The sequence below is a fragment of the Equus asinus genome, chromosome 10 (genome assembly GCF_041296235.1).
Source record: "Equus asinus isolate D_3611 breed Donkey chromosome 10, EquAss-T2T_v2, whole genome shotgun sequence".
Classification (NCBI taxonomy): Eukaryota; Metazoa; Chordata; class Mammalia; order Perissodactyla; family Equidae; genus Equus; species Equus asinus.
Genome location: NC_091799.1, coordinates 62009102 through 62035673, shown reverse-complemented (window position 1 = coordinate 62035673; position 26572 = coordinate 62009102). Strand labels below are relative to the sequence as shown.

The 26572-nt window shown below is 39.1% G+C and overlaps 1 protein-coding gene across 3 annotated transcripts; it reads right to left on the bottom strand.

The window, feature by feature from the left end:
* Positions 1–625: 625 nt before the first annotated feature.
* DIMT1 (DIM1 rRNA methyltransferase and ribosome maturation factor) lies at positions 626–10853 on the bottom strand. Of its 3 annotated transcripts, none has more exons than XM_014865771.3 (12): positions 10598–10853; positions 10175–10248; positions 8935–9021; positions 7136–7197; positions 6960–7053; positions 6827–6876; positions 5606–5729; positions 5379–5471; positions 4465–4529; positions 3762–3825; positions 2694–2800; positions 626–1181 (listed from the first exon to the last, which is right to left on the bottom strand). In XM_014865771.3, the coding sequence occupies exons 1-12, from the start codon at positions 10674–10676 to the stop codon at positions 1139–1141; spliced, it is 942 nt and encodes a 313-aa protein (XP_014721257.1). In that variant the 5' UTR covers positions 10677–10853; the 3' UTR covers positions 626–1138. The 3 variants fall into 3 exon arrangements, with proteins under 3 accessions (XP_014721257.1, XP_070375721.1, XP_044628163.1); XM_070519620.1 differs by having other exon boundaries at positions 5606–5736; positions 6833–6876; positions 10598–10784; XM_044772228.2 differs by lacking the exons at positions 10175–10248; positions 10598–10853 and having other exon boundaries at positions 7136–7199; positions 8936–9010.
* Positions 10854–26572: the final 15719 nt, after the last annotated feature.

Sequence of the window (26572 nt, the reverse complement as noted above, 5' to 3'; positions counted from 1 at the left end):
AAGAAAGCAAAATATCAGTGAAGATTTTTTTTATTAATTTCCTTATATAAATAAAATAATCAGCTACTATAATGCTTTATTAAAAGACATTAACATTTAGTATCCTATTGATAATGATTTAAACCTAGTAGCTGATTAAGACTTTTTTATGACATCTATTGAAATTTTCAACCTGCTGTTTTAAAAAATATTCTAAAACTAAGCATCAGGTACATGAAAAGGTACTGGAAATTTTAATTATCCTGACGTCAGATGAATACTGGAAGCCTGTAGTTGTAGGAAAATGACTGGTTGGCTTTTTTGTTTGTTGTGAAATTGAAGGGCAGAGATTTTAACTTTAAGTCAGTTCTGATTTACAAAACTCTGAAATTTTGTGAAACCTATGACTATCTCCTGAAGAAAAAATAATCTTATAGTTCATTTCATTCAAGTCAAGCATCCTCACTGCACAGGTTAGGAATCGCACCCGAAGGTGATATGCCTGCTCCACATGGTGGCAGGAGCAGACTCAGGCTTACTCAGAACCCCGACGTAGCCTATGATGCGACAGAGTAGCTAACGGGGGAAGCAATGATAGAAGCTGTGAAGGGCAAACAGAAAGAATGAGAGAAGCAAAATAAAAACATTTTGAGAAACAGTTGTTTTACTGTACACATGAATAACAAGAAATGGTATAGGGAATATGTGACTAAGTTAAGCATATTTTAGCTTTTTCACCACTTGAGGGACAAAGGCCTAAAGAGCTGAAGGCCTAAAGAAGCTCACAGTAATATATAATAGAAAATGGAAGAGTAACATCTTTATACAATAAACTGTTAGAAATGATAAGTTTAAGTGTGAAGTTGTGCGTGTCTGCGGCTCTTGAAGATTATCAGGTATAGATTGGACCCTGCCGTATACCGTATATTTGATATTAAAAACAAACCAAAACCAAAAAAACGCTGGGTACTTAGAACTGACTGACTTACTACCCTGAAAATTTAGAGTAATAAATGGTGACAGCAGTAGTATAAGTCCAAAATAGTCGGGCACATAGTGTCGTAGTAGACACAAAAGCACAGTTCATCTTCTCAAATTATTAAAAATACACAATTCCAGTTTCTTGACTTGAGTTTGAAACATTCTGTTTTCCAGATACCTAAGAAAAATGGATACCTTCTGCATTGAATCCATGTAGCAATCTGAAAAAAGAAACCAAAATGAGATAGTATTGAAAAGCTAATTTGTAGGACATAACAGTGCACAGTTCCTATTAGCATGAATTCTAAAACATGAACATATCAGACCTATGAAGCCCACCCCCTCCTAACACTAGTCATTAAAGTTTATTCTTCCACTAAATTTATGTAAGATATATATTAGTTAAAACCACATCATTTTGGTGCCTCTTGTCTATATGTCTTAAGTTATGATGAATTTGACTAAAAATATCTTAGACCTCCACTATCCCAGTCCTAAGAGCTCACAGGCACTTGTTCCATTTCAACATGGTACGTGAACAAGACGGAAGAGGGATGAATGGTTCATCTTACATGTCCATTCTTCCTCGGAGCTCACTGTAACTGAGATTCAAATTAATGCACATGGCTTTTTCTCTGGACACCCATGTACTTATGAGATCCTAGTTAGCAAAGTGCATACGCTAAATAACCTTGAAGAAATTTGTTGAGAATGAAGGAAATAAGATGAAATGTTTCTGTTAGACCTGAGGTTATTTTCAGGATGGCCCATAGAAACAGATGAGTTAAAGATGGGTTAAAATGTCTGAAAAAGGAAGATTGATACTTAGGAACAATGTTCAACTCCTAGGATTAATATCTAATAAAGACTCTAGTACTGCTAGCCGCCAATATAAAATATTAACCCCATCTGTCTTAGTTATACAGAACGGTGTTTCCAGCTTAGAAAAGTCAAACCGATGACTTTTGTAACAATCTACCCTCATTTTTAACTCAGCTCCTAGAACATGGAAGCTTTAAAAATGAATTGGCTAAATAGGCAAAAACTTCTGTGCGGTAAGTGATGGTTTATTAGTTAGGAAATCAAAGTGCTAGTGATTAAAAGCAGTGAGTACAGGTTAATAATTCCCTGGGTAATTGAAGCCTTACTCTGCTTTCATAAGACTGACTTGCTTAATTCAAGGGAAACAAATTTTGGTCTACATTGCCCAAATAATGATGACACCTTTCTTTTACTTTAGGTGTGCAGAACTTGCCTCGGCCTATAAAACAAGTAACCGTATTCCTAGACCAGTTAGAAATGATAACCAGGTATGATTTAACTGGCATGATTTCATGCTTAGGATCTGTTTGACAACAGCTATTCCCAACAAAATAAGACTAAGGTCCAACTACATGTATTAGGATTCTTCTACCTTACAGGCTACGGTGAGGAGACAAACTATGAAGACTGACTGTGAATGGGAGTATGAATGGGGGAGGGGGCTGGACGGGAGGAGCGCAGGCCACACTGACAGCGAGGCTTTCTCCAGGCTCGAACTGTTCTTAAAGGAAAGGTTCACTCTGCTGCAGCTAACTAGCCTCCATCTTTTACACCAAATACTATTCCATGCCATGGAAGTGCTATGCAATAACTCCCAGGTAGCACCTTATACCGCTCAAAAGCCTTTAACCTAATCTGAAGGTGTCACAGGAAAGAAATGTAAACACTCAGAAAAAGAAAAATGTAATTACCTGATGAAGTCATCTATGTCCATGGAACGGGCCCGCTTGTCACTAAAACCTGTGCTGGTTAGGATTTGCTGTATTTTATCTGCTATGCTGAAATCTTCTGGTATTATCTATCAATATAAGATTCAGAATAAATGAACAACGTATCTTTAATGAAGTCACCTTGACTCTTTTTTTTTTTAGTTCAGTAAGTCATAAAATAGTCACTTTTATCTGTTCATGAGTTTCCAAAGCCTACTTGAGCAGATAAGACTTGAGAATATTAACTATTTCATACTTCACATCTTTAATCCAAAGATTTTTCTTAATCCAGTTGAATATTTTCCTACTTAAGCAGATTTCTAATGACTTTGTCCATAAAAGAGAAAATGGGGGTAGCACTGTGGTATATTAAACCATAGATCTGAGTCAAAAAATACAAAGGGAATTTATTTTTATGTCTGCTGTTTAATAATTTGATGACTAGTAAGTTATCAAACATCACATAGTCATATATGAATATGTGTATGTGTGCTCATACACACTCAAAGTGCTGCACAGATAATAACAATAAGAAGCATGAGGCTCACAACCAAAAGTTTGCTCTGCAGTCTACACTTTATTCTAATTATTTCAATTTCTGTGTATTAAAAAAAGTTACTGAGTAAATAGTAACGTTAAATTTGTAATTGCTACATGAGCAAGAAACAAGAAGGGATGGTCACAATTCAGAGGATGGCAAATGGTGCACAAGTTAAGCTGAGCAAGCAACACATGCCTAGTTTGAGAAAATGATGACTCAGCTGAATCCCTGAGTCTTTGTTTTATAGCCAAAAACCAGTGTCAGGAGTTAGAGAGGATCCAGTGGAGTACTCAGGGTTGCTCAGATCTGTTCCACAAACTACAGCAGCACTGCCCTGTCAGACTTCAAGATCAAGTTACGCTAGTTACCTATTACATACTGGCATTTAAGGATCCTATGGAATGTACAAAATCAAGAATATTGTAATGATAGATGAAAAAGAGTAACAAGCAGAGGGACATTTTAAAACACAGCAAATCACTGAAGCCACAGAAACATTTTCTGCTTACAATATTATGGACTGAACAGTGGATTCTGTAATTTTTCTCCAATAGCCGTTGCACTGCACTTGACCTAGAGCAAAAAAGTGATGTCCACTATTATCCCAAAACCAGAGATTATAAATAATTTCCTTCCAGTTTACTGTAAGATTAAGTCAGTGTTCCATATGGTGAAATTAAGGAGCTAAAAAAGGTGCTGAATATTTAAACTTAGGAAACAATCACGAACTAGTTACATTTAAAAAGTAAAGTCCTAAGACACATCCCTTACGTTCCTAAAGAAGTTTTAGGAACCACAAAACATCACCTTAAAAAAAAGCTAAAATTATGGCTTTCACCTCTCTTTGCCCTGGGGCCCCAAATTGCTGTTACATTTTTCCAAGTTAATAAAATGGCACAAATCTTTCACAAGTGTGGAAGGAATCTATCACCACCCCATTTTTCCAAGGAAAACTAAGCAGATGTCGGGTCAGTTGTTGGTTTTTTCCCTGTTTTGCAAAAAAGCCTGATCTAATTCCCAACTCCAGGAACTATCTTCATTAAATTCCCCTGCCTCCCAAAGTATAAAGTTAGTCAAAAAGGTAAAGTGTGTCTGGACACGGATAATCTTTATGCTTTAGGATGTCTGTTCGGGAAAAGGACCAAATTCCAGCACTTAGCACAGCACACGGAGCATGGGGCCTCCTCCGTTAGAAGTTAGGGAAAGACTCACTTAAACGCAGCAGACAGCGTCTTGTTTTTCCTAACGAAGGTGATCCTTACTAGGCCATCCCATTCCTGAAACAGAAAATGGGTATTGTCTTACAAAATAGCAAACCTTGCCTATGCTTGCTAGGTATTCTTTTGTCTTTTAATACATAAAACTGAAAAGAACCTTCTGGAGTGATAAAAATGTTCTATTATCTTGATCTGGCTGACACACATGCAAAAGTAAGGTGTATACTTGATTTTTGCACACCTCACTGAATATTTTATCCTCAATTTTAAAAATCAGAAAAAATAGATCATTCTATTTTTAGAACATCATCTGAACAAAGAGATCATCTTTGATAAATAGATCATCTGAACAAAGAACATGGCATTTATTTAAATCTAAGTACCATTTTCAAATGATTTAGAATACAGGCTGTGCAACTCACCTGAACCCCCGGAAGGAGTAACTGACAAACCCCTCCATTTACCACCGCTTCCTGACTACACAAGCAATCATGTTTTTATCCAAAGCGATTGCAGCGAGGTTTTACATCAAGTGATCTGGCTTTCGTCACTTTTTAAATTACTAAAACAAGAATTTTGATTAAAAAGTTATACCCATAATATTATTCTAACAACTATTTTCATTTTATCTTGTTTTCCAAGTCTTATTCAAATAGGTACATGTTTTCCACAGCTATAATCTTCAGCAAAATGCAATGACATGTAATCTTTTCCCCTTTTGCAAACATTTTCCATGCTCTCTCGTGGTCTTCACAACTATCTTGTGTCAAATTATTCCATCTACTCCATCACAGGGATGTATCGTAATTAACATTTTTCGGTTTGTGCATTTAGGTTGACTATAGAGACACATCTTCCAGCTTGGGCTTTTTTCCCCCTTTAGTGAATGACGTAGTATTTTAACCTCACCTGAAAATTGATAGGTGGTGGCGGATTCTTAGGTTCTATCCTTACAACACTGGATTCCACCTTGGGTGGTGGCCTGAAGTTATTCTTTCCAACCTGTTAATCAGAAAATGTTTAAGTAGTTCTCTCAAAAACTTTAAATTAGTAATCAAATAGGCTCTGCTCACAGAAGGCACCGCTAGATGCTCAAGGATGAATTAAGCCACGTTATTTCAGTAACAGTCACTTACTTTCATTAGATGGTCCACACGTGCTAACAGCTGGGTATTAATTGAAAGTCTGCAGTATAACTTATCTCCAGGTTTTGCAACCAGTCGGAGAGCAAATTCTCTTTGAAACATAAGTACAGCACATCTGAAAAGGCAACAGAAAGGATAGGAAAATGGTCACTTGCTACTGTAAATGTTTTTTCACTGTAATGAATTTTCTTGGGAGGGAAATAGAGCAAAGCAATATCTGTGGTTCATAATTAGTCCAGCTGGTTGGAAGGGAGGAGAACACTTTCAGCCACAAAATGATCCAGTTGGCTTTGTTTTTCATTTTATACTGGCTGCATTGCTAACCTCCTGCACCTGTAACCCCTCGATGATCAGATGAGGAAGTATTTCAGATCGCCACTAGCCCATCACCCCTGCCAGGAAAACAAAACCCAAACAAACAAAACTGGCTCAGCAGCCGAACTGTATTCAGGGGCAGCGAACACCCTCAAGGAAGAGCCGAGGCAGGAGAGGCAGGCTGTGAGATCAGTGTCTTCCTGATTTCACAGGTTAAGGACACGGACTTCTTATTCAGCAAGCAATGTAGAAGCCTCTGGGAGGCTCTTGACCAGGAGAAGAGCACCTTCAAAGCTGGGCTTCAACGACTTTCAAACTTTTTGACAATAAGTCTCACTAAGAAATACACTTGACATTGCAACCCAGGCTGCAAATCTCTCTATGTCTATGTGTTTATGTAACTCAAACAAGTTTCATGACACTAATCATCTGGACCACATGCAATGAATGCCCTCTGATATATTCTAAGCCATGTCATTAATAAAAAGGACAGTCATGACTCACTAAACTTATTTTATAAACACTAAGGGGTTTTTGACTTGCAGTTTGAAAACCACTGGTATGACTGTACTAGAAACTAGTTAGGTGGCCACTGCAATTGTCTAGATACAAGGTAATAAAAGTCTGACCTGGGCTAATGCAGGAGGATTAGAAAATAGGGAAAGGCCGTCTTGGTCTCAGAAGCAGGACTGACCCCACACCTCCCCCAATAACTCTGTCAACTGAAAAAAGAAAGAGAGAGAACGACCTCCACATGAATCGATATTTTCTACAAAACAAATTCTCTAGTAGTTTTTCAATGGAATTAACTTTCATCTTTGGCTGGCTGGCTGTGTTCACGGCCTAAACCATCAATCTTTCTAAGATTTGGCAGCAACTTTGGTTTTTGTCACAAACCTGAAAAAAGGTCGGTGTAGCAACAGCTTGAAGACAAAAGGAGAAGAGATCTGTAAGAGAATTAACTAGTTATTTCTGGGAAAGAGACCAGAGAAACAGTTAGTAAAATGTTCCTGACAATTTGAAAACATACCTGATAAGGCAAATTTGCCACACAAGCATCAAAAAATGGCAAGTCTGTTTTCAACACATCACCCACCATTACTTGAAGTTTGCCGGCCAGAGGCCTGAAAATAAGAAAAAAAGCAATTAAAAATGAATACTGTTCATGAGATTGAAATGCACTTTAATTCTATTATGTATACTCACGTGCCCTGAACTCTTTTGTGAAGTTCAGCTACTAGCCTCGGGTCAAGTTCACAGGCAATTACCTAAAGTTTGGGGGGGTAGGGGGGAGAGTTTTTCAGGTTAATTATGGATTCTAAATTTTATTATCTCAATAATAACTCTTACATGATTTATATGAATTAAACTTCTTTTCCCAATTCTATCATCAATATTCCTTCAATTCTACTTTACCATTTCAAACAACAAAAAGCACCACCCAGAAAAGTAGACAACCAGACAATGTCAGAGTTCTACCCAAATAATTGACAATCGTGCTCATCTGGCTCCATGCTTTGTAACTGAACAGCAGATGAAAAAACACACAAAATGTCTGTGCAGTGAATGTTCTTAGAAGCATACAAAGCAACTGCTCCCAGCATGAGTATGTCACTTGTCTCGTCTACTAAGGTCCAGAGTATGCAGCATAGATAACTTCACAAGGAAATGAAAAGGGACAGCAGAAAAGGCTGAAATTGTCATCTTAATTCAATATCAGCTGAGGTTTTACTGACTTCCAGGAAGACCATGTCTACAGAGTAGATACATGTGCTGCTTAGCGTGTCTGGCTCCCAGATCCATTCTCCAGCTTCCTCTATGCCCTGTAGCGTGATACAGTCCAGCTCCCTTGCCCTTTGACTTCCAGTTGGGATTGGCCAATGAAAGGTACCGGCATCACAGGATGCAAGGGGAGAGGCGGAATATTTCCTAATGCCTGCCCCATGCCTTGCAGGAGTTCTGGTCATGGCTGTGTTCCATCAGGAGTGGCCCCTGCTCCATGGCTCCCACGCTTACTGGGCTCCTGCACACAGTTCCCTCCTCTTGCCCCTTGAGCCCTTTGGATGGTAACTGTTTCCTACTTTTGCTAGTTCCTGGGCATTTCACTAATGCTTACTGGTTCCCTTAACCCCATTCCCACATTTTGTAAAGAGTCTCTTCATTAAACTCTTTTCAGATAAGGTCTTTAAAACGTGCTCCCTACTTTCACCAGAGTACACCACAGTGGTTCCATTTAATTAGAAACTGGGTTAGCCAAGAGCCAAAGTACCAGCAGTGGCCAGGTGGCACAATCTCAGAGGCCCGTGGCTCCAGCTCTTCAGATCTCCTCCTCCAAGGCTCTAGGTTCCAGTAACTCCACCCTCCTCGCTTTGTTCCCCCAAGCCTAGAGGTGGTAGCTGCTCTTTGCAATTATTATTTTTGGGTTACCTCAGTGTTCCCATTTTATTCTTTGAGTCCTCTAACAACCACATAACCAATTCCCTATATTAAATTCCCTGTATTGAAATATTTAATGTAGCTTCCGTTTCCCTGACTGACATAACCCCTATTTTCTTTTTTTATCTATTTTTTTAAACTGAGACATAATTGACATATGACATTATATTAGTTTCAGGTGTACAACATAATGATTCAATATACGTATATAGTGCAAGGTAAGTCTAGTTAACATCCATCACCTCACATAGTTACAAATGTTTTTTTCTTGTGATGAGAACTTTTAAGATCTACTCTCTTAGCAACTTTCAAATATACAGCACTGTGAACTGTAGTCACCATGCTGCACATTACAGCCCCAAGAATTATTTCTTTTATAACAGGAAGTTTGTATCTTTTGACCACCTTCACCCATTTTGCCCATATTTTCTAAGATAAAGTTTCTAGCAAAGGAGCAAGAGGAGTTGTTAAAATAATAGCAATTAATTAAAATAGATTTATATTTGTAAACCAGCTGAGTTTGCTCACATAGCCATTTCTGATACCAAAACACTAAATGCCCTTTTTACCTTTTTTGCCTTTTCTAGCAACTTTACAGTCATATTGCCAGTTCCAGGTCCAACTTCCAGCACCACATCAGTTGGCCTTAAGGCAGCCTACAAGCAAGCACAACCACTTTAGCTTTACTGGTACACCCGAACACATCATTTCATTTACACCTGAATATCTTTCCTCAAAAGCACTTGGCTAAGAGATCTTATTCTGACTCCATTTTTAGGAGATTCCTTCATGATCCATGTATTTAACAAAATTACCTCATTAACATTAGGTGCAAGTGGATATGTAACACGCCTCCTAAGTTGGGTCAATAGTCAGGAGTCAGAAAACTAGGATTTAGAAAAGTAGGAAGAGCACTTCTTTCTGAGATGGGCATTCCGCTTTCTACCTTGGAAATGCTTCCAACAGCATCTTGTTACCAACTCTGTTATCAACAAGTTCAAACCGGAAAGGACTGTACATGATGAACGTGCCTCAATCATAGCGTGTTGTACTGGAAATTCTCAGTTCTCATCCCATGTATGGTCTCAGGGACACAGGAGTACCCAGAAACTATACACAAAACTGGGTGTTTGTGTCCACACAGCTGCAGTATTCTGGATCCACAGCTTTCATCAGATGCTCAAAGGAATCCAAGAGCCAGAAAGGTTAGAAGGCTAGGCCCTCATTTTGCAAATGACACTAAGTCAAGATGAGATCCTTTAAGGATCTAACGCTCTTTCTACAGCTCCAGGATGCTTCCTTTGTAACCATGAAAGTAATCTACACCACCTAACATGTCCTAACACCCAATCACCCATAACGAGAGAACATCAATAACCCATACAGCAGGAAAGTTGGAAAGAATTTATATGGGCACTGGATCGTACCATGTAAGTTTTTCTGGGGAACAAACGTCCTAAGGTGGTGTTTAGACACATTTTTAGGCTCCAGAGTAAATAAAAACTAACGGTGTTAGATGGTGCCTGGAAAATGTGTTTAGGAATAGAACAATAATAATCTGCTATTGAACAAGTACAAACGTCCAGGTATGACGTAAATAATCTATAGAAAGACAGAGAATTTGGAGCCAGGAGAAACCCAGACCCACAGAATGAAGGAAATCATGCCGAAGACAGCGTATGAATCTTGCCAATTGTTCAATTCATTCAACAAGACTATCTGTTTTGTGTCAGACATCCTCTCTGCGCTTAAGTATTCCTAAGAATAAAATCAATAACCTACCCTCTCCCTTTCCTCTTCCACACCCACCTTATCGATAATGCTGTTAACAATGAGAGGATTTTTCAAAATGTGCTGCCCAATGCCCGTGTTGAACATGAGTCCTAGAAGAAAACATGAAACAGCCTTAATTTCCCAACTAAGATTAGATATTAGATCGTCGCAAAGATGAAAGTAGGAGGCCTGGGGGAAGATTTCTGAGCCAACGAGAGCCACCCAACGTCACGCTGGGCGCCCGGCTGGCGCTGTGGACGTCCAAGCCTCCGCCCGGGGAGGAAGCCAGAGGCGGCGCGCCGGGCCCGAAGCCGGCCAGCCGGGAGCCCGGGACTTGCGCGCTCGGGGAGCGCGGGCCCCGACCGGCCTCCCAGGCCCGGCCCAGGTCTCGGTCGGCGGCCCTCGCCTGGGTCCCGCCGGAGGACCCGACCCGACCCACCCCCTCCCAGCTGTCCCCACCTCCGGCGCTCTTCAGCTCCCGGCGCTGTTCTTGCCGCTCGCGATGGCGGCCGCTCGCCCCAGACTTGATCTTCGGCATCTTCGCAGGCAGCGGGCCCTCAGGTCCGGGAAATCAACGAGTACCAACCCCGAAACACCCCACACGTGTGGCTCCCTACGCCGCACCACCCACACCACTCCCGGCCACGTGGGGGAGGGGCGAGGACCCCGCCCCCTGTTCGCTCTGGGTTCCGCCCCTAGAAAGAGGGCCGAACTTAGAGCCAAGTGGCCGCCGGGAATTGTAGTCATGAGCGGGAGGAAAGCGTCACCTCGGGAGCCTACAGATCCCAGAAGGCACCGCGCTACTGATTCTGGCAATTTGGATTGGCTAGTTTGGAATTGGGGGCGGGGCCTGTTGCCCCTTTCTGCGCGAGCTGTTAAATTAGGTTTGAGTGTGGTATCCTGGAGGTTTAAGTTGTCAAATGCGAGGGGAGCCGTGGATGCCTTATGAAGTCACGTTCTGGGATCGCTGAAATCCAAAGGTTTCTTTTTCTCACGTGGCTCACTCATCTTTCCCAGCAGGGTCTGGGGTGGGAGACCCCGGGTGTGGGGATGAGGAGCTCGCTTCTTTGGGGAAGTGAGTTCTCCGCTGCTTGCGTCGAAGGAACCCCGAGAATGTAGTAAGTAGTTGCTTCGCTTCCTTCTGTGCCACGTCATTCATTCCCTAAACATTTATTGAGCTCCAGCTGTGTGTTAAACACTGCTGGGTGCTGGAGATCCAAAGTTAAATAGGAAACTGCTCTCCTCAAAGTTTTTGCGATTGAGAGAGACAAAAAGTCTGGAACTCTGTAGATGTGGTCATTGGTATGCATTGGGTATTGTGATAGGATGAGGTATCCGCCTGTTAACTCCACGAGCACAAGCTCTGTCTGTTTTGCCTGCCAATATAATGGCTTTCAGTTTTTAATGTTTCTGTGTGTACCCTCTTTCCTTGAAGAAGCAGTTTTCTCTGTCATTACCAAAGCTGACTCTTCCCTGTGCAACTAATCGTGTGCATGCCCAAGTCATGGTCTGTCTTTGCTGTAATTCTAACTGAGGGAAAAAGTCATATGCCCTAGTAGCATCCTCAACCACCTCTTTCACTCCATTAATCATTAATTTATTCCACAATTCTGGAGAATCTACAGTGTGCCAGGCACTGTGTCAAATGTTAGGAATAAAAAGATGAGCATGAAATGATCCCTGCTTTTAAAGAACTTTCTGTCAGGAGAGGGAGTCATGCAAATAATTACTATAGTAGCACCATTTGCTGATCAGTTATGTGCCCTGTACTTTAGGTACATTATCTCATTTAACCCTTTCAAACACTTCTCTGAAACAGGTCTGATCATTATATCCATTTTACAGATGAGGAAACTGAAGGACAAAAATGTTTACTATCTTGCTCAAGATCACACAGTGAAAATGACAGGCTTGTCTTAAACCTAGGTCTATGTTCCAAAGACTGTGCACATTAAAAGAGGTGTGATTATAGCAGTGTGGCTAATATTTGAGGGAACTATGGAATATTTTCAAAATATAATATTTGAGTAGAGTCTTCAAAGGACAAACAAAAATTAGCCAGGGGAAGGTTGAGAATTCAAAAGGAACAGCACTCACAAAGCCAAGGTACAAAGATTGGTATAGCTGAGGAGTAAAATAGGGACTTACTGTGAAGGGCCTAAAATGTTGTGCTAAGGAGTAATGGTGGTCATTGAGAATCAGAATAACCGTTTTGCCCTCTCTGCTCCTCTCCCGGCTGTGATAACTGCTGGACATCACACAGCAGTGCAGGTAGGACTCATAGGCTCACAGTTGGCTGGGCTCTGAACCCTGCCGAGCCAGCTCTTCCTGAATTCTCTCTAATCTTCCTCTCCCATTCTCCATAAAGGCTCTTCAAACCTTCTTAATTCTTCTCAGTTCTCCTGCCGTACGACCTCCCTAGCTCCTTCTCAGCAGCAGACCTTGCCTTCGCGGAAGGAATGCAACATCACATCAAGGACACTCGTCTCCAGGGTCACTGTTCTACCCAATGGGGGTACAGCAGAAGGCAAAACAACCGTGGAGCTTACATTCTAGTGAGGAAAAACAGACATTATGTCAGGTGGTGATCAGTGTGAAGAAAAAAGCAAAGCAGAGGAGAAAGAGATCAACAGGTGAGTGGGAGAGGCTATTTTATGTAGCATGGTAGACAATAAGGATGGGAACCAAATTATTTTGTTTAGCAGTAAAATAGCAAGACCCTCCTGGAAGAGGTCATGTGTTTTAAGCTACATTAAACTAAATGACTGAAGTGAGTGTGCACATTTAGCTTACCTAGAGACTCATTTGGTGTTTGTCTAGGTGTGAACGTTGAGCCACCTGCATCAGAAACTCTAGGGCAAATGTTACGGGTTGCACTGTGTCCCCCTCAAATTCTTGGGTTGAAGCCTAACCTCTAGTACCTCAGAATGTGGCTGTATTTGGAGATAAGGCTTTTAAAGAAGTGGCCAAGTTAAAATGAGGCCTTCAGCATGTGACCCAATCCAATCTGGCTGGTGTCCTTATGAAAGGAGGAAATTTAGACACACAAAGAGAAACCAGGGATGTGTGTACAAGAGGAAAGACCATGTGAGGGCACAGGGAGCAGGGGACCATCTACAAGCTGAGAAGAGAGGCCTCAGGAGAAACCAACCCTGCTGACATGTTGATCTTGGACTTCTAGCCTCCAGAACTGTGGGAAAATAAACTGTGGTTTAAGCCACCCAGTCTCGGGTACTTTGTTAGGGCAGCCCTAACAAACTAATATAGCACATAATGGAACTTCACACTCTTGAGCCCCAGCCTAAACATTCTGAATTAGAATAAGATTGGCCCCTGGAACATGTGTTTTTAAGAGACCCTCTAGGAGATTATGATGCACACTGAAGGTGGGGATTCACTACTTTCTTCACCAAAATAACGTAGTTGGTTGAGGAATTCCTACAGATATGAAAAAATGTGGGGGGGGGCTACCATCAACAGGACAGGGAAATTGTTCTTATATTTGGGATCATTTATTCTTCTGGCCAAATTTTATCCATTTTTTTCTGTTAGTACCAAGGCAGCATTCAGATATGAGACAATATTGGGTGCACCATGGATCCATGAGTCCTAAGGAATTGTGTGAATTGGGAAATGGGCTGCATTAAGGAAATGAGCATTGGAAATTTATGCTGGAATGTTTTTGAGTTATCTCTGCACGTATGAATGGCTTTGTGATTATAAAAAACAATTTTATGTGTCTCGGTTTCATGTTTATATCTTTTGTTAATTAAAAATAATTATTTCTTGATTTGGTTGTGCATAATTGATTCATTGTCATTTTTATTAATAAAACATATCATGACTTAAAAAATTATAATAGTATTTGGTAGAAGAAGAGGCTTATTTAAATTCACAGCATGCTTGAAATAACATTTTAAATGTGCCAGCAAATATAATAAAGAATAAAAATAAAATGATTTAAGCATTTTCTTGTATAAAATAGAGTTCTTCACTGACTTTTAATGTATTTAAAAGTCATGAAAACATTAAGATTATTTGAATTTCACACTTTTAACATAGATTCATTAACACTAAAATACTATGTTCCTATGAAAAAAGGATATAATTCTCCTGAATATGATAAAACAAAAATCAAATTGAGGGGTCAGCCCCGTGGCCTAGTGGTTATGTTTGGTGCACTCTGCTTTGATGGCGCAGGTGTGATTTCTGGCTGGAGACCTACACCACTCATCACTGGTCATGCTGTGGCAGCAACCCACATACAAAATAGAGGAAGATTAGCAGGAATCTTAGCTCAGGGCAAGTCTTCCTCAAGCAAGAAGAGGAAAATTGGCAACAGATGTTAGCCCAGGGTGAATTTTCTTCAGCAAAAAAAAGCTTTAAAAAAAATCAAATTGAAATCTAGTTAATATCAAGCTGTTCAATTTGATTAGAACAATGAAATGTTATTGTTATTGTGACAATATCCAAATCTAAATGCTAAGATGAAGTGCTGATTTACAAGCTGGACAATTTCAAAGAGTACCTAGAGACTTAGTTTCTACTGTGCTGTCTAAATCTTAACAGAAAATGTGATGAAATTACATTCAAATACAACAAAAATTAAATTATTATTTTACTGAGAATTCTGTTTGTGGATTATAATAGAACCTATTTTATATTATATTTTTATATTTGTATTTATATATTATATTTTTACATTGCATTTTATGGGTTTTAAAGTATTTTCCACACAACTTGATTTTCAGTGAAACCTTGTGAAGTTGTTAGGGCAGCCACGAACACCGTGTTTTACATATGAAGAGGCTGAGTGTCATAGAGATTAAAGGTACTTGCTCAAGGTCCTTCAGATAGTAGGCAGCAGAGGTGGGGGTGTAAGTCTGTGCCCTTGCCACAGCAGAACACCAGCCTGCCTTCAGTGGGCTCTATTGGTCTCTACTTCCAGCTGAATGTTGGCATCACAGTCAATTGCTTTCATCACTGGTGGAATGGCAGGGAAGCAAAAGATACTGAATAATTCTAAATAAAATTTAAATCAATTTTACTTTTTAATAACAATCTAATATAGGATTCAAGTGAATTCTAAAGCATGAAGTTAAAAAATTAAAACTTTGGTTACTATGAATTTAAGAATAATTTGTGTCCAGGAGTGACATCAACATCATGACAGAGTGTGTTCTTCCCTGTGTCTCTCCCCTCTAAGTTACAACTAAATGGACATCCATTAACCAACAAAGAATTCCCTACACAGCACAATAGGATGCTTGAGAGATCCATGCAGCTATACATCTGAAGGAAGGTGGACTGGACTCCCCGGGAAGCAGTGGAACTAGGGGAGTGGGCCCCATCTCCTTCCCCAGTGGCAGTGATCCAGGTTGTGGATCCTTACACGGCAGCCAGTGCAACTGCAAGTAGAGGCAGGGGCAGCCTGGGCCACATGTGAATGCTTGCAGAGTGGTGGTAGGCCAACCCACAGGAGCACCTCTAGTGTCACAGTGGCCCTGTCCACCCAAATGCTCCCTGCTGAGCAGCTGCAGCCTGGCCTGTGCAAATGCAGAGTAGCTGACTGACACAACATGAGCAGATGGGGCAAGAACAGAAAAAGCAGGCCCTGCCCCTCCCAATGGTAACAGGTGGAATCTGTGACCAGAAGCAACAGGGACCAGAGCAGAGCAGTGACCCAGCCCCCAGTGGTGACAATCCTGACACCAGCTCCACCAGCAGTGGGGACTGGATACAAGTCTATGGGTCTCCAGGTCCCCCCCAGTGACATTGAGACCCAGGACCCTTGACAGCGGTGCAACCAACACCCCAAGGCAACCGAGGAATAGCACTGCAAGTGGTGCACAGGACAGCAGCATCTGAGCCCATGGAGAACGAGGGGAGGGACACAAGACCCAGGTGACCAGAAGCAAAGTAACCAAAGCTGTGCCCAAATAAGAAAAGGTTATTACTACCACTCCGCACTGGCAGAGGATCAAATCATCAAATACCATGAAAAACTACAGTAACACTGCAGAACAGAAGGAAAATGACAACTCTCCAGAAAACAAACCTGAAGTCACAGAAGACTACAATCAAACTGACAGAGAATTCAAAACAGCTATCATAAAGAAAGTCAGTGAGTTACAGGAAAACTCAGAAAGACAGTTCAATGAACTCAGGAATAAAATTAATGAACAGAAGGAATACTTCACCAAAGAAATTGAAGAATGAAAAAAACCAAAGAACAAAAATTCTGGATATGAAGAACACAATTAATGAGACAAAAAATAATGTAGAAAGCATAAAAAATAAACTAGAACTTATGCAGAGAGAATTAGTGACCTTGAAGATAGAAAACTAGAAATGCTTTAGGTGGAGGAGGAGAGAGAACTGAAATTTTTTAAAAATGAAGACTTTCTTTGAGAAATATGTAACTCAATTAGGAAAAGTAACATGAGGGTTATAGGTATTCCAGAAGGAGAAGAGAGAGAGAAAGGAGCAGAATGCTTGTTCAAAGATATAATAGCTGAGAACTTGCCAAACCTAAGCAAAGAACTGGACGTACAAGTACATGAAGCCAATAGAACTCCTAATTACATGAATGAAAAAGATCTTCTCCAAGGCATATAATATTAAAACTGTCAAAAGTAAATGACAAAGAAAAAATATTAAGGGCAGCAAGAGAGAAGAAAATAACCTATAAACGAACTCCCATCAGGATTTCAGCAGATTTCTCAGTAGAAACCTTATAGGCTAGGAGAGAGTGGAATGATATATTGAAAATTCTGAAAGACAAAAACTTTCAGCCAAGAATACTCTATGCAGTGAAAATATCCTTCAGATAGGATGGAGAAATAAAAACTTGCACAGATAAACAAAAGCTAAGGGAGTTTGTCACCACAAGACCCCCATTACAAGAAATGCTCAAGAAGGCTCTCATATCTGAAAAAAAAAGAAAGGGGTTGCAAAGCCTCAAGCAAAGAAATAAATAGGTAGACAAAATCAGAAAATTTCAGCTCTCGATCAGAACAGGTTAGCAAAAACTTTATTATAACATAAAAGATAAAGGGAAAGGAAACGAAAAATAACTATAAACACTTCAATGTACTCACAAACTCACAACACAAAAAAAAGAATAATTTGTGACAACAAAAACACAGAAGTAGAGAGGAATGTGATGGAACCTGCTTAGGCTAATGGATATAAGAGGCTATCAGAAAAAGGACTATGTCATTTATAAGATATTTTATACAAACCTCACAATACAAAAAGTCAGAGCAGAGCCACAAATCATAAATAAAGAGAAAATAGAGAAGACTATCACAGAAAACCACCAAACTGAAATGGCAGTCATCAATACAAGGGCAGAGAATCAATGGAAATATAGAAGAACCAGAAAAAATATATAAAATGGTAATATTAAGCCCTCATATATCAATAATCACTCTAAATGTAAATGGATTGAATTCACCAATCAAAAGACAGATGGATTGGACAACAAGGAAACAGTGGCCTTAAATGAAACAGTGGAACAGATGGACTTAATAGCTATATATAGAACACTGCATCCCCAAACAGCAGAATACACGTTCTTCTCAAGTGCACACAGAACATTCTCAAAGATAGACCATATGTTGGGAAACAAGACAAGCCTCAATAAATTTAAGAAGATTGAAATCATATCAAGCATCTTTTCCAACCACAATGCCATGAAACTAGAAACCAACTACAAGAAGAATCTGGGAATGTCACAAATATGTGTAGATTAAACAACATGCTATTGAACAACCATTTGATCGATGAAGAAATCAAAGGAGAAATCAAAAAGTACCTGGAGACAAATGAAAATGAAAACCCAACATATCAACTCTTATGGGATCCAGCAAAAATGGTACTAAGAGAGAAATTTATAGCAACACAGGCCTACCTCAACAAACAAGAAAAATCTCAAATAAGTAATCTTAAACTACACCTAATGGAACTAGAAAAAGAAGAACAAACAAAGCCCAAAGTCAGCAGAAGGAGGGAAATAATAAAAATCAGAGCAGAAATAAATGAAATAGAGACTAAAAAAAAGACAATAGAAAGGATCAGTGGTTCTTTGAGAAGCAAACAAGATTGACAAATTCTTAGCCAAACTCACTAAGAAAAGAAAAAACTCAAATAAACAAAGTTAGAAATGAAAGAGGAGAAACTACCACAAATACCACAGAAACACAAAGGATTATCAGAGAATACTATGAAAAACCATATCCCAACAAATTGGACAACCTAGAAGAAATGGATAAATTCTTAATCTTATAAAACCTCCTAAAACTGAATCAAGAAGAAATAGAGAATCTGAATAGACAAATCACAAGTAAACAGATTGAAACAGTAATCAAAAACCTCCTAAAAACAAAAGTCTTGGACCAGATGGCTTCTCTAGAGAATTCTACCAAACATTCAAAGAAGATTTAATAGCCATCCTTCTCAGGCCATTCCAAAAAATTGAAGAAGACAGAATGCTTGCTACCTCATTCTATGATGCCAACATCACCTTGATACCAAAACCAGGCAAGGACAACACAAAGAAGGAAAATTACAGGCCAATATTGCTGATGAACACAGATGCAAATTCTTCAACAAAATATTGGCAAATTGACTACAACAATACATTAAAAGGATCATACACCATGATCAAGTGGGATTTATACCAGGGACGCAGAGATGGTTCAAGATCTGCATATCAATCAATGTGATACACCACATTTAAAAACTGAGGAATAAAAATCACACGATCATCTCAATAGATGAAGAGAAAGCATTTGACAAGATGCAGCACCCATTTATGATAAAAGCTCTCGGTAAAATGGGTATAGAAGGAAAGTACCTCAACATGATAAAGGCCATATATGATAAACTCGCAGGCAACATCATACTTAACAGTGAGAAACTGAAAGCCATCCCTCTGAGAACAGGAACAAGACAAAGGTACCCACTCTCACCACTCTATTCAACATAGTATTGGAGGTTTTGGCCAGAGCAATTAGGCAAGAAAAAGAAAAGGAATCCACATCGGAAAAGAAGAAGTGAAACTGTTTGTGGACAAGATTCTACATATAGAAAACCCTAAAGAATCCACCAGAAAGCTATTAGAAATAATCAACAACTATGGCAAAGTTGCAGGGTACAAAAGCAACTTACAAAAATCAGTTTCCTTTGTACACTCTAATAACAAACTAGCAGAAACAGAAGTCAAGAATACAATCCCATTCACAATTGCAACAAAAAGAATAAAATATCTAGGAATAAATTTAACCAAGGAGGTGAAAGACCTATACACTGAAAGCTATAAGACATTATTGAAAACAATTGAAGAAGGCATAAAGAAATGGAAAGATATTCCATGCTCATGGATTGGGAGAATAAACATAGTTAAAATGTCCGTATTACCTAAAGCAATCTACAGACTTAGTGCAACCCAAATCAGAATCCCAATGACATTCTTCATGGAAATAGAACAAAGAATCCTAAAATTTGTATGGAACAACAAAAGATCCTGAATAGCCAAAGCAATCCTGAGAAAAAAGAGCAAAGCTGGAAGCATCACAATCCCTGACTTCAAGATATACCACAAAGCTATGGTAATCAAAACAGCATGGTACTGGCACAAAAACAGACACTCATCAATGGAACAGAATTGAAAGCCTAGAAATAAACCCACACATCTATGGACAGCGAATTTTGACAAAGGAGGCAAGAATATACAATGGAGAAAGGAAAGTCTCTTCAATAAATGGTGCTGGGGAAACTGGACAGCCACATGCAAAAGAGTGAAAGTAGACAACTTTCTTACACCATACACAAAAATTAACTCAAAATGGATTAAAGACTTGAATGTAAGACCTGAAACCATAAAACTCCTAGAAGAAAATATAGGCAGTATACTCTTTGACATCAGTCTTAGCAGTATCTTTTCAAATGCCATGTCTACTCAGGGAAGAGAAACAAAAGAAAAAATAAATGAAACTACATCATAGTAAAAAGCTTCTGCAAGGCAAGGGAAACCATGAACAAAATGAAAAGACAACCCACCAACTGGGAGAAAATATTTGCCAATCACATATCTGACAAGGGGTTAATTTCCAAAATATATAAAGCACTCATACAACTCAACAACAAAAAAGATAACCCGATCAAAAATGGGCAGGGGGGGCAGAGGCCGGCAGAGTGGTACAACAGTTACGTTCACATGTTCTGCTTCTCAGCGGCCCGGGGTTTGCCGGTTTGGATCCCGGGTACAGACATGGCACCGCTTGGAAAAGCCATGCTATGCTAGGTGTCCCACATATAAAGTAGAGGAAGATGGGCATGGATGTTAGCTCAGGGCCAGTCTTCCTCAGCAAAAAGAGGAGGATTGGCAGTAGTTAGCTCAGGGCTAATCTTCCTCAAAAAAAAAAAAATGGGCAGAGGATATGAACAGACATTTTTCCAAAGAAGATATACAGATGACCAATAGGCACATGAAAAGATGTTCAACATCACTAATTATTAGGGAAATGCAAATCAAAACTACAGTGAGATATTTCCTCACAACTGTCAGAATGGCTATAATTAACAAGAGAAGAAATAAGAAGTGTTGAGGATGTGGAGAAAAGGGAACCCTCCTGCACTGCTGGTGGGAGTTCAAACTTGTGTGCCACTATGGAAAACAGTAGAGAGATTTCTCAAAAAATTAAAAATACAAATACCATACAACTCAGCTATCCCACTACCGGGTATTTATTCAAAGAACATGAAAGCAACAATTCAAAGAGATTTATGCACCCCTATGTTGACTGCAGCATTATTCACAATAGCCAAGACATGGAAGTAACCTAAGCACCCATCAACAGATGAATGGATAAAGAAGACTTGTATATATATACACACACGCACACAGTGGAATACTACTCAGCCATAAAAGAGACAAAACTGTGCCATTTGTGACAACATGGATAGACCTCAAGGGTATTATGCTAGGCAAAATGCACCAGACAGAGAAAGACAAACACTATACGATTTCATTCATGTATGGAAGATAAACAAACACATGGATAAAAAGAACAGATTAGTAGTTACCAGAGAGGCAGGGAGTGGGTGGAAGGCAAAAGGGATAAAGGGGCATATACGGATGGTGATGGATAAAAACCAGACTATTGGTGGTGAACACAATGTGGTGTATACAGAAACTGACATATAATAATGTGCCCCTGAAATTTCCAAAGTTATAAGCCAATATGACCTCAATAAAATTTAAAAAAAAGAATAAGTTGTGTCCAAAGTAACAATGAATGGCAGAGATGTAGTAAGTAAAACTAATTTTATTTTCCCCTTCTGTGCATTTCCTGGTCCCAAAGATAGGACAACTACTTTGTAAACAAAATAACAAAACCAAAAACTTAATTTACAGAAATCCTGGAAAATATAGAAAGTAGCATGATAGATGATATGAGTGGAGCCACATTAAAATAGAGCTGGAGCTACTATTTCAGAAGAATTGCCTTGCATGTCTTGTTTTCTTTATCTTCCAAACTGGACCAAATCACCAACATTCCAAGAAGTCAGTAACGACAAGAATATCCTGTTTGTAAGGAATGATGAAATTGGACTTTGCTGATGACTGGATTGCTATCTAAAATATTAAATACAATTCTGGCCTTTTGCCCAATGATCGACTCTCAAGCCAATCTATGAAGTACAAACTTCGCCTCATCTTATCCAGCACCAATGAATTCTTCTTTAATACAACTCACCTCATCCTCCCTTTCTCCCATAAAAACCCTAAGCCTCTATCCTGTAATCGGGGCACTATTTGGGTTTCAATAGAATTCAAGCATGCACACAAAGGACCTATGAGTGACTATTACGACAGGCTTCAAATTATTATTATTTTTTTTATTATTAATGTTATGATAGATTACAACCTTGTGAGATTTCAGTTGTACATTTTTGTTAGTCATGTTGTGGGTACACCACTTCCCCCTTTGTGCCCTCCCCCCACTCCACGTTTTCCCTGGTAACCACCGATCTGATCTCCTTATCAATATACTAACTTCCACCTATGAGTGGAGTCATATAGAGTTCGTCTTTCTCTGACTGGCTTATTTCGCTTAACATAATACCCTCGAGGTCCATCCACGTTGTTGTGAATGGGCCAATTTTGTCTTTTTTTATGGCTGAGTAGTATTCCATTGTGTATATATACCACATCTTCTTTATCCAATCATCAGTTTCTGGGCATGTAGGCTGGTTCCACGTCTTGGCTATTGTAAATAATGCTGTGATGAACATAGGGGTGCAACGGACTCTTGAGATTTCTGATATCAGGTTCTTAGGATAGATACCCAGTAATGGGATGGCTGGGTCATAGGGTATTTCTATTTTTAACTTTTTGAGAAATCTCCATACTGTTTTCCATAGTGGCTGTACCAGTTTGCATTCCCACCAACAGTGTATGAGGGTTCCTTTTTCTCCACAACCTCTCCAGCATTTGTCGCTCTTGGTTTTGGATGTTTTTGCCAATCTAACAGGTGTAAGGTGATATCTTAGTGTAGTTTTGATTTGCATTTCCCTGATGATTAGTGATGATGAACATCTTTTCATGTGTCTATTGGCCATATTCATATCTTCTTTTGAGAAATGTCTGTTCATGTCCTCTGCCCATTTTTTGATCGGGTTGTTTGTTTTTTTGTTGTTAAGCAGTGTGAGTTCTTTGTATATTATGGAGATTAACCCTTTGTCAGATAAGTGGCTTGTAAATATTTTTTCCCAATTAGTGAGCTGTTTTTTTGTTTCAATCCTGTTTTCCCTTGCCTTGAAGAAGCTCTTTAGTCTGATGAAGTCCCATTTGTTTATTCTTTCTATTGTTTCCCTCAACTGAGGAGTTATAGTGTCCGAAAAGATTCTTTTGAAACTGATGTCAAAGAGTGTACTGCCTATATTCTCTTCCAAAAGACTTATTGTCTCAGGCCTAATCTTTAGGTCTTTGATCCATTTTGAGTTTGTTTTGGTGTGTGGTGAAAAAGAATGGTCAATTTTCAATCTTTTGCATGTGGCTGTCCAGTTTTCCCAGCACCATTTGTTGAAGAGACTTTCTTTTCTCCATTGTAGGCCCTCTGCTCCTTTGTTGAAGATTAGCTGCCCATAGATGTGTGGTTTTATCCCTGGGCTTTCAATTCTGTTCCATTGATCTGTGGACCTGTTTTTGTACCAGTACCATGCTGTTTTGATTACTGTAGTTTTGTAGTATGTTTTGAAATTGGGGATTGTGATTCCGCCGGCTTTGTTTTTCTTGCTCAGGATTGCTTTAGCAATTCGGGGTCTTTTGTTGCCCCATATGAATTTTAGAATTGTTTGTTCAATTTCTGTGAAGAATGTTCTTGGGATTCTGATTGGGATAGCATTGAATCTGTATATTGCTTTAGGTAGTATGGACATTTTAACTATGTTTATTCTTCCAATCCATGTGCATGGAATGTCTTTCCATCACTTTATGTCATCGTCAATTTCTTTCAAGAAAGTCTTGTAGTTTTCATTGTATAGATCCTTCACTTCCTTGGTTAAGTTTATCCCAAGGTATTTTATTCTTTTCATTGCGATTGTGAATGGGATTGAGTTCTTGAGTTCTTTTTCTGTTAGTTCATTGTTAGTGTATAGAAATGCTACTGATTTATGCACGTTAATTTTATACCCTGGTACTTTGCTGTAGTTGTTGATTATTTCTAATAGTTTTTCTATGGATTCTTTGGGGTTTTCTATATATAAGATCATGTCATCTGCAAACAGCGAGAGTTTTACTTCTTCGTTACCTATTTGGATTCCTTTTATTTCTTTTTCCTGCTGAATTGCTCTGGCCAGCACCTCCAGTACTATGTTGAATAGGAGTGGTGAAAGTGGGCACCCTTGTCTTGTTCCTGTCCTCAGAGGGATGGCTTTCAGTTTTTGTCTGTTGAGTATGATGTTGGCTGTGGGACTGTCATATATGGCCTTTATTATGTTGAGGTACTTTCCTTCTATACCCATTTTATTGAGGGTTTTTATCATAAATGGGTGTTGGATCTTGTCGAATGCTTTCTCTGCATCTATTGAGATGATCATGTGGTTTTTGTTTTTCATTTTGTTGATGTAGTGTATCACGTTGATTGACTTGCAGATGTTGAACCATCCCTGTGTCCCTGGTATAAATCCCACTTGATCATGGTGTATAATCTTTTTGATGTATTGCTGTATTCGGTTTGCCAAAATTTTGTTGAGGATTTTTGCATCTATGTTCATCAGTGATATCGGCCTGTAGTTCTCCTTCTTTGTGTTGTCCTTGTCAGGTTTGGGGATCAGAGTGATGTTGGCTTCATAGAATGTGTTAGGGAGTACTCCATCTTTCTCAATTTTCTGGAACAGTTTGAGGAGAATAGGTATTAAGTCTTCTTTGAATGTTTGGTAGAATTCTCCAGAGAAGCCGTCTGGTCCTGGACTCTTATTTTTGGGGAGGTTTTTGATTACCGTTTCTATTTCCTTACTTGTGATTGGCCTATTCAGATTCTCCATTTCTTCCTGATTCAGTTTGGGGAGATTGTATGAGTCTAGGAATTTGTCCATTTCTTCCAGGTTGTTCAATTTGTTGGCATATAGTTTTTCATAGTATTCTCTTATGATCTCTTGTATTTCATTGGTATCTGTTGTGATTTCTCCTCTGTCATTCCTAATTTTATTAATTTGCGATTTCTCTCTTCTTTTCTTGGTGAGTCTGGCTAGGGGTTTGTCAATTTTGTTAATTCTTTCGAAGAACCAACTCTTTGTTTCATTGATCCTTTCTATTGTCTTTTTTGTTTCAATATCGTTTATTTCTGCTCTTATTTTTATTATTTCCCTCCTTCTACTGACTCTGGGCTTTGTTTGTTCTTCTTTTTCTAGTTCTGTTAGGTGTCGTTTGAGGTTGCTTATGTGAGCTTTTTCTTGTTTAGTGAGGTGAGCCTGTATTGCGATGAATTTCCCTCTTAGGACTGCTTTTGCTGCATCCCAAATGATTTGGTATGTCATGTTCTCATTTTCATTTGTCTCCAGATAAAATTTGATATCTTCTTTAATTTCTTCAATGATCCATTGTTTGTTGAGAAGCGTGTTGTTTAGTCTCCACATTTTTGCACCTTTCTCTGCTTTTTTCTTGTAGTTGATTTCTAGTTTAATAGCATTATGATCAGAAAAGATGCTTGATATTATTTCAACTCTCTTGTATTTATTGATGTTTGCTTTGGTTCCCAAAATATGGTCAATCCTTGAGAATGTTCCATGTGCACTTGAGAAGAATGTGTAACCTGCTGTTTTTGGATGAAGTGTTCTATATATATCTATTAAGTTCATCTGGTCTAATTTTTCATTTAATTCTATTATTTCCTTGTTGATTTTCTGTCTGGATGTTCTGTCCATTGGTGTTAATGGTGTGTTGAGGTACCCTACTATTATTGTATTGTTGTTGATGTGTTCTTTTAGTTCTATTAAGAGTTGCTTTACGAATTTTGGTGCTCCTTTGTTGGGTGCGTATATATTTATAAGTGTTATGTCTTCTTGGTGGAAAGTCCCTTTTATCATTATATACTGTCCCTCTTTGTCTTTCTTTATCTGTTTTGCTTTGAAATCTACCTTGTCTGATATTAGTATAGCGACACCTGCTTTCTTTTGTTCATTATTAGCTTGGAGTATTGTTCTCCATCCCTTCACTCTGAGTCTGTGTTTGTCTTTGGGGCTGAGGTGTGTTTCCTGGAGGCAGCATATTGTTGGATCTTGTTCTTTGTTCCATCCTGCCACTCTGTGTCTTTTGATTGGGGAGTTCAATCCATTTACATTTAGAGTGATTATTGAGATGTGGGGGTCTACCACTACCATTTTGTGTCTTGTTTTCCGGTTTTCTTCAATTTCCTTTGTTTCTCGTCCCATGGTTTAATCTGTTCTGATGAAGAGCTGCTACTCTCTGTTGTTGTCCTACTACTTATCTCCTCTGCTCTTGGTTTTGTAGTCCCTTTCCTTTTTTGGATTTTTCAGGAATGAGGGTTTTCCTTAGGATTTCCTGAAGAGGAGGTTTTGTGGCAATGAACTCCCTTAATTTTTGTTTATCTGGGAAAGTTTTTATTTCTCCATCGTATTTGAAAGATATTTTCGCTGGGTAGAGAATTCTCGGCTGTAGATTTTTGTCCTTCAGATTTTTGAATATATCATTCCACTCTCTTCTAGCCTGTAAAGTTTCTGCTGAGAAATCTGCTGATAGCCTGATGGGGGTTCCTTTGTAGGTTAGTTTCTTTTGCCTGGCTGTCCTTAGTATTTTCTCCTTGTCGTTGACTTTTGCTAGCTTCACTACTATATGCCGTGGGGTTGGTCTTCTTGCATTGATAAAGTTTGGAGATCTATTGGCTTCTGTCACCTGAAGATCCA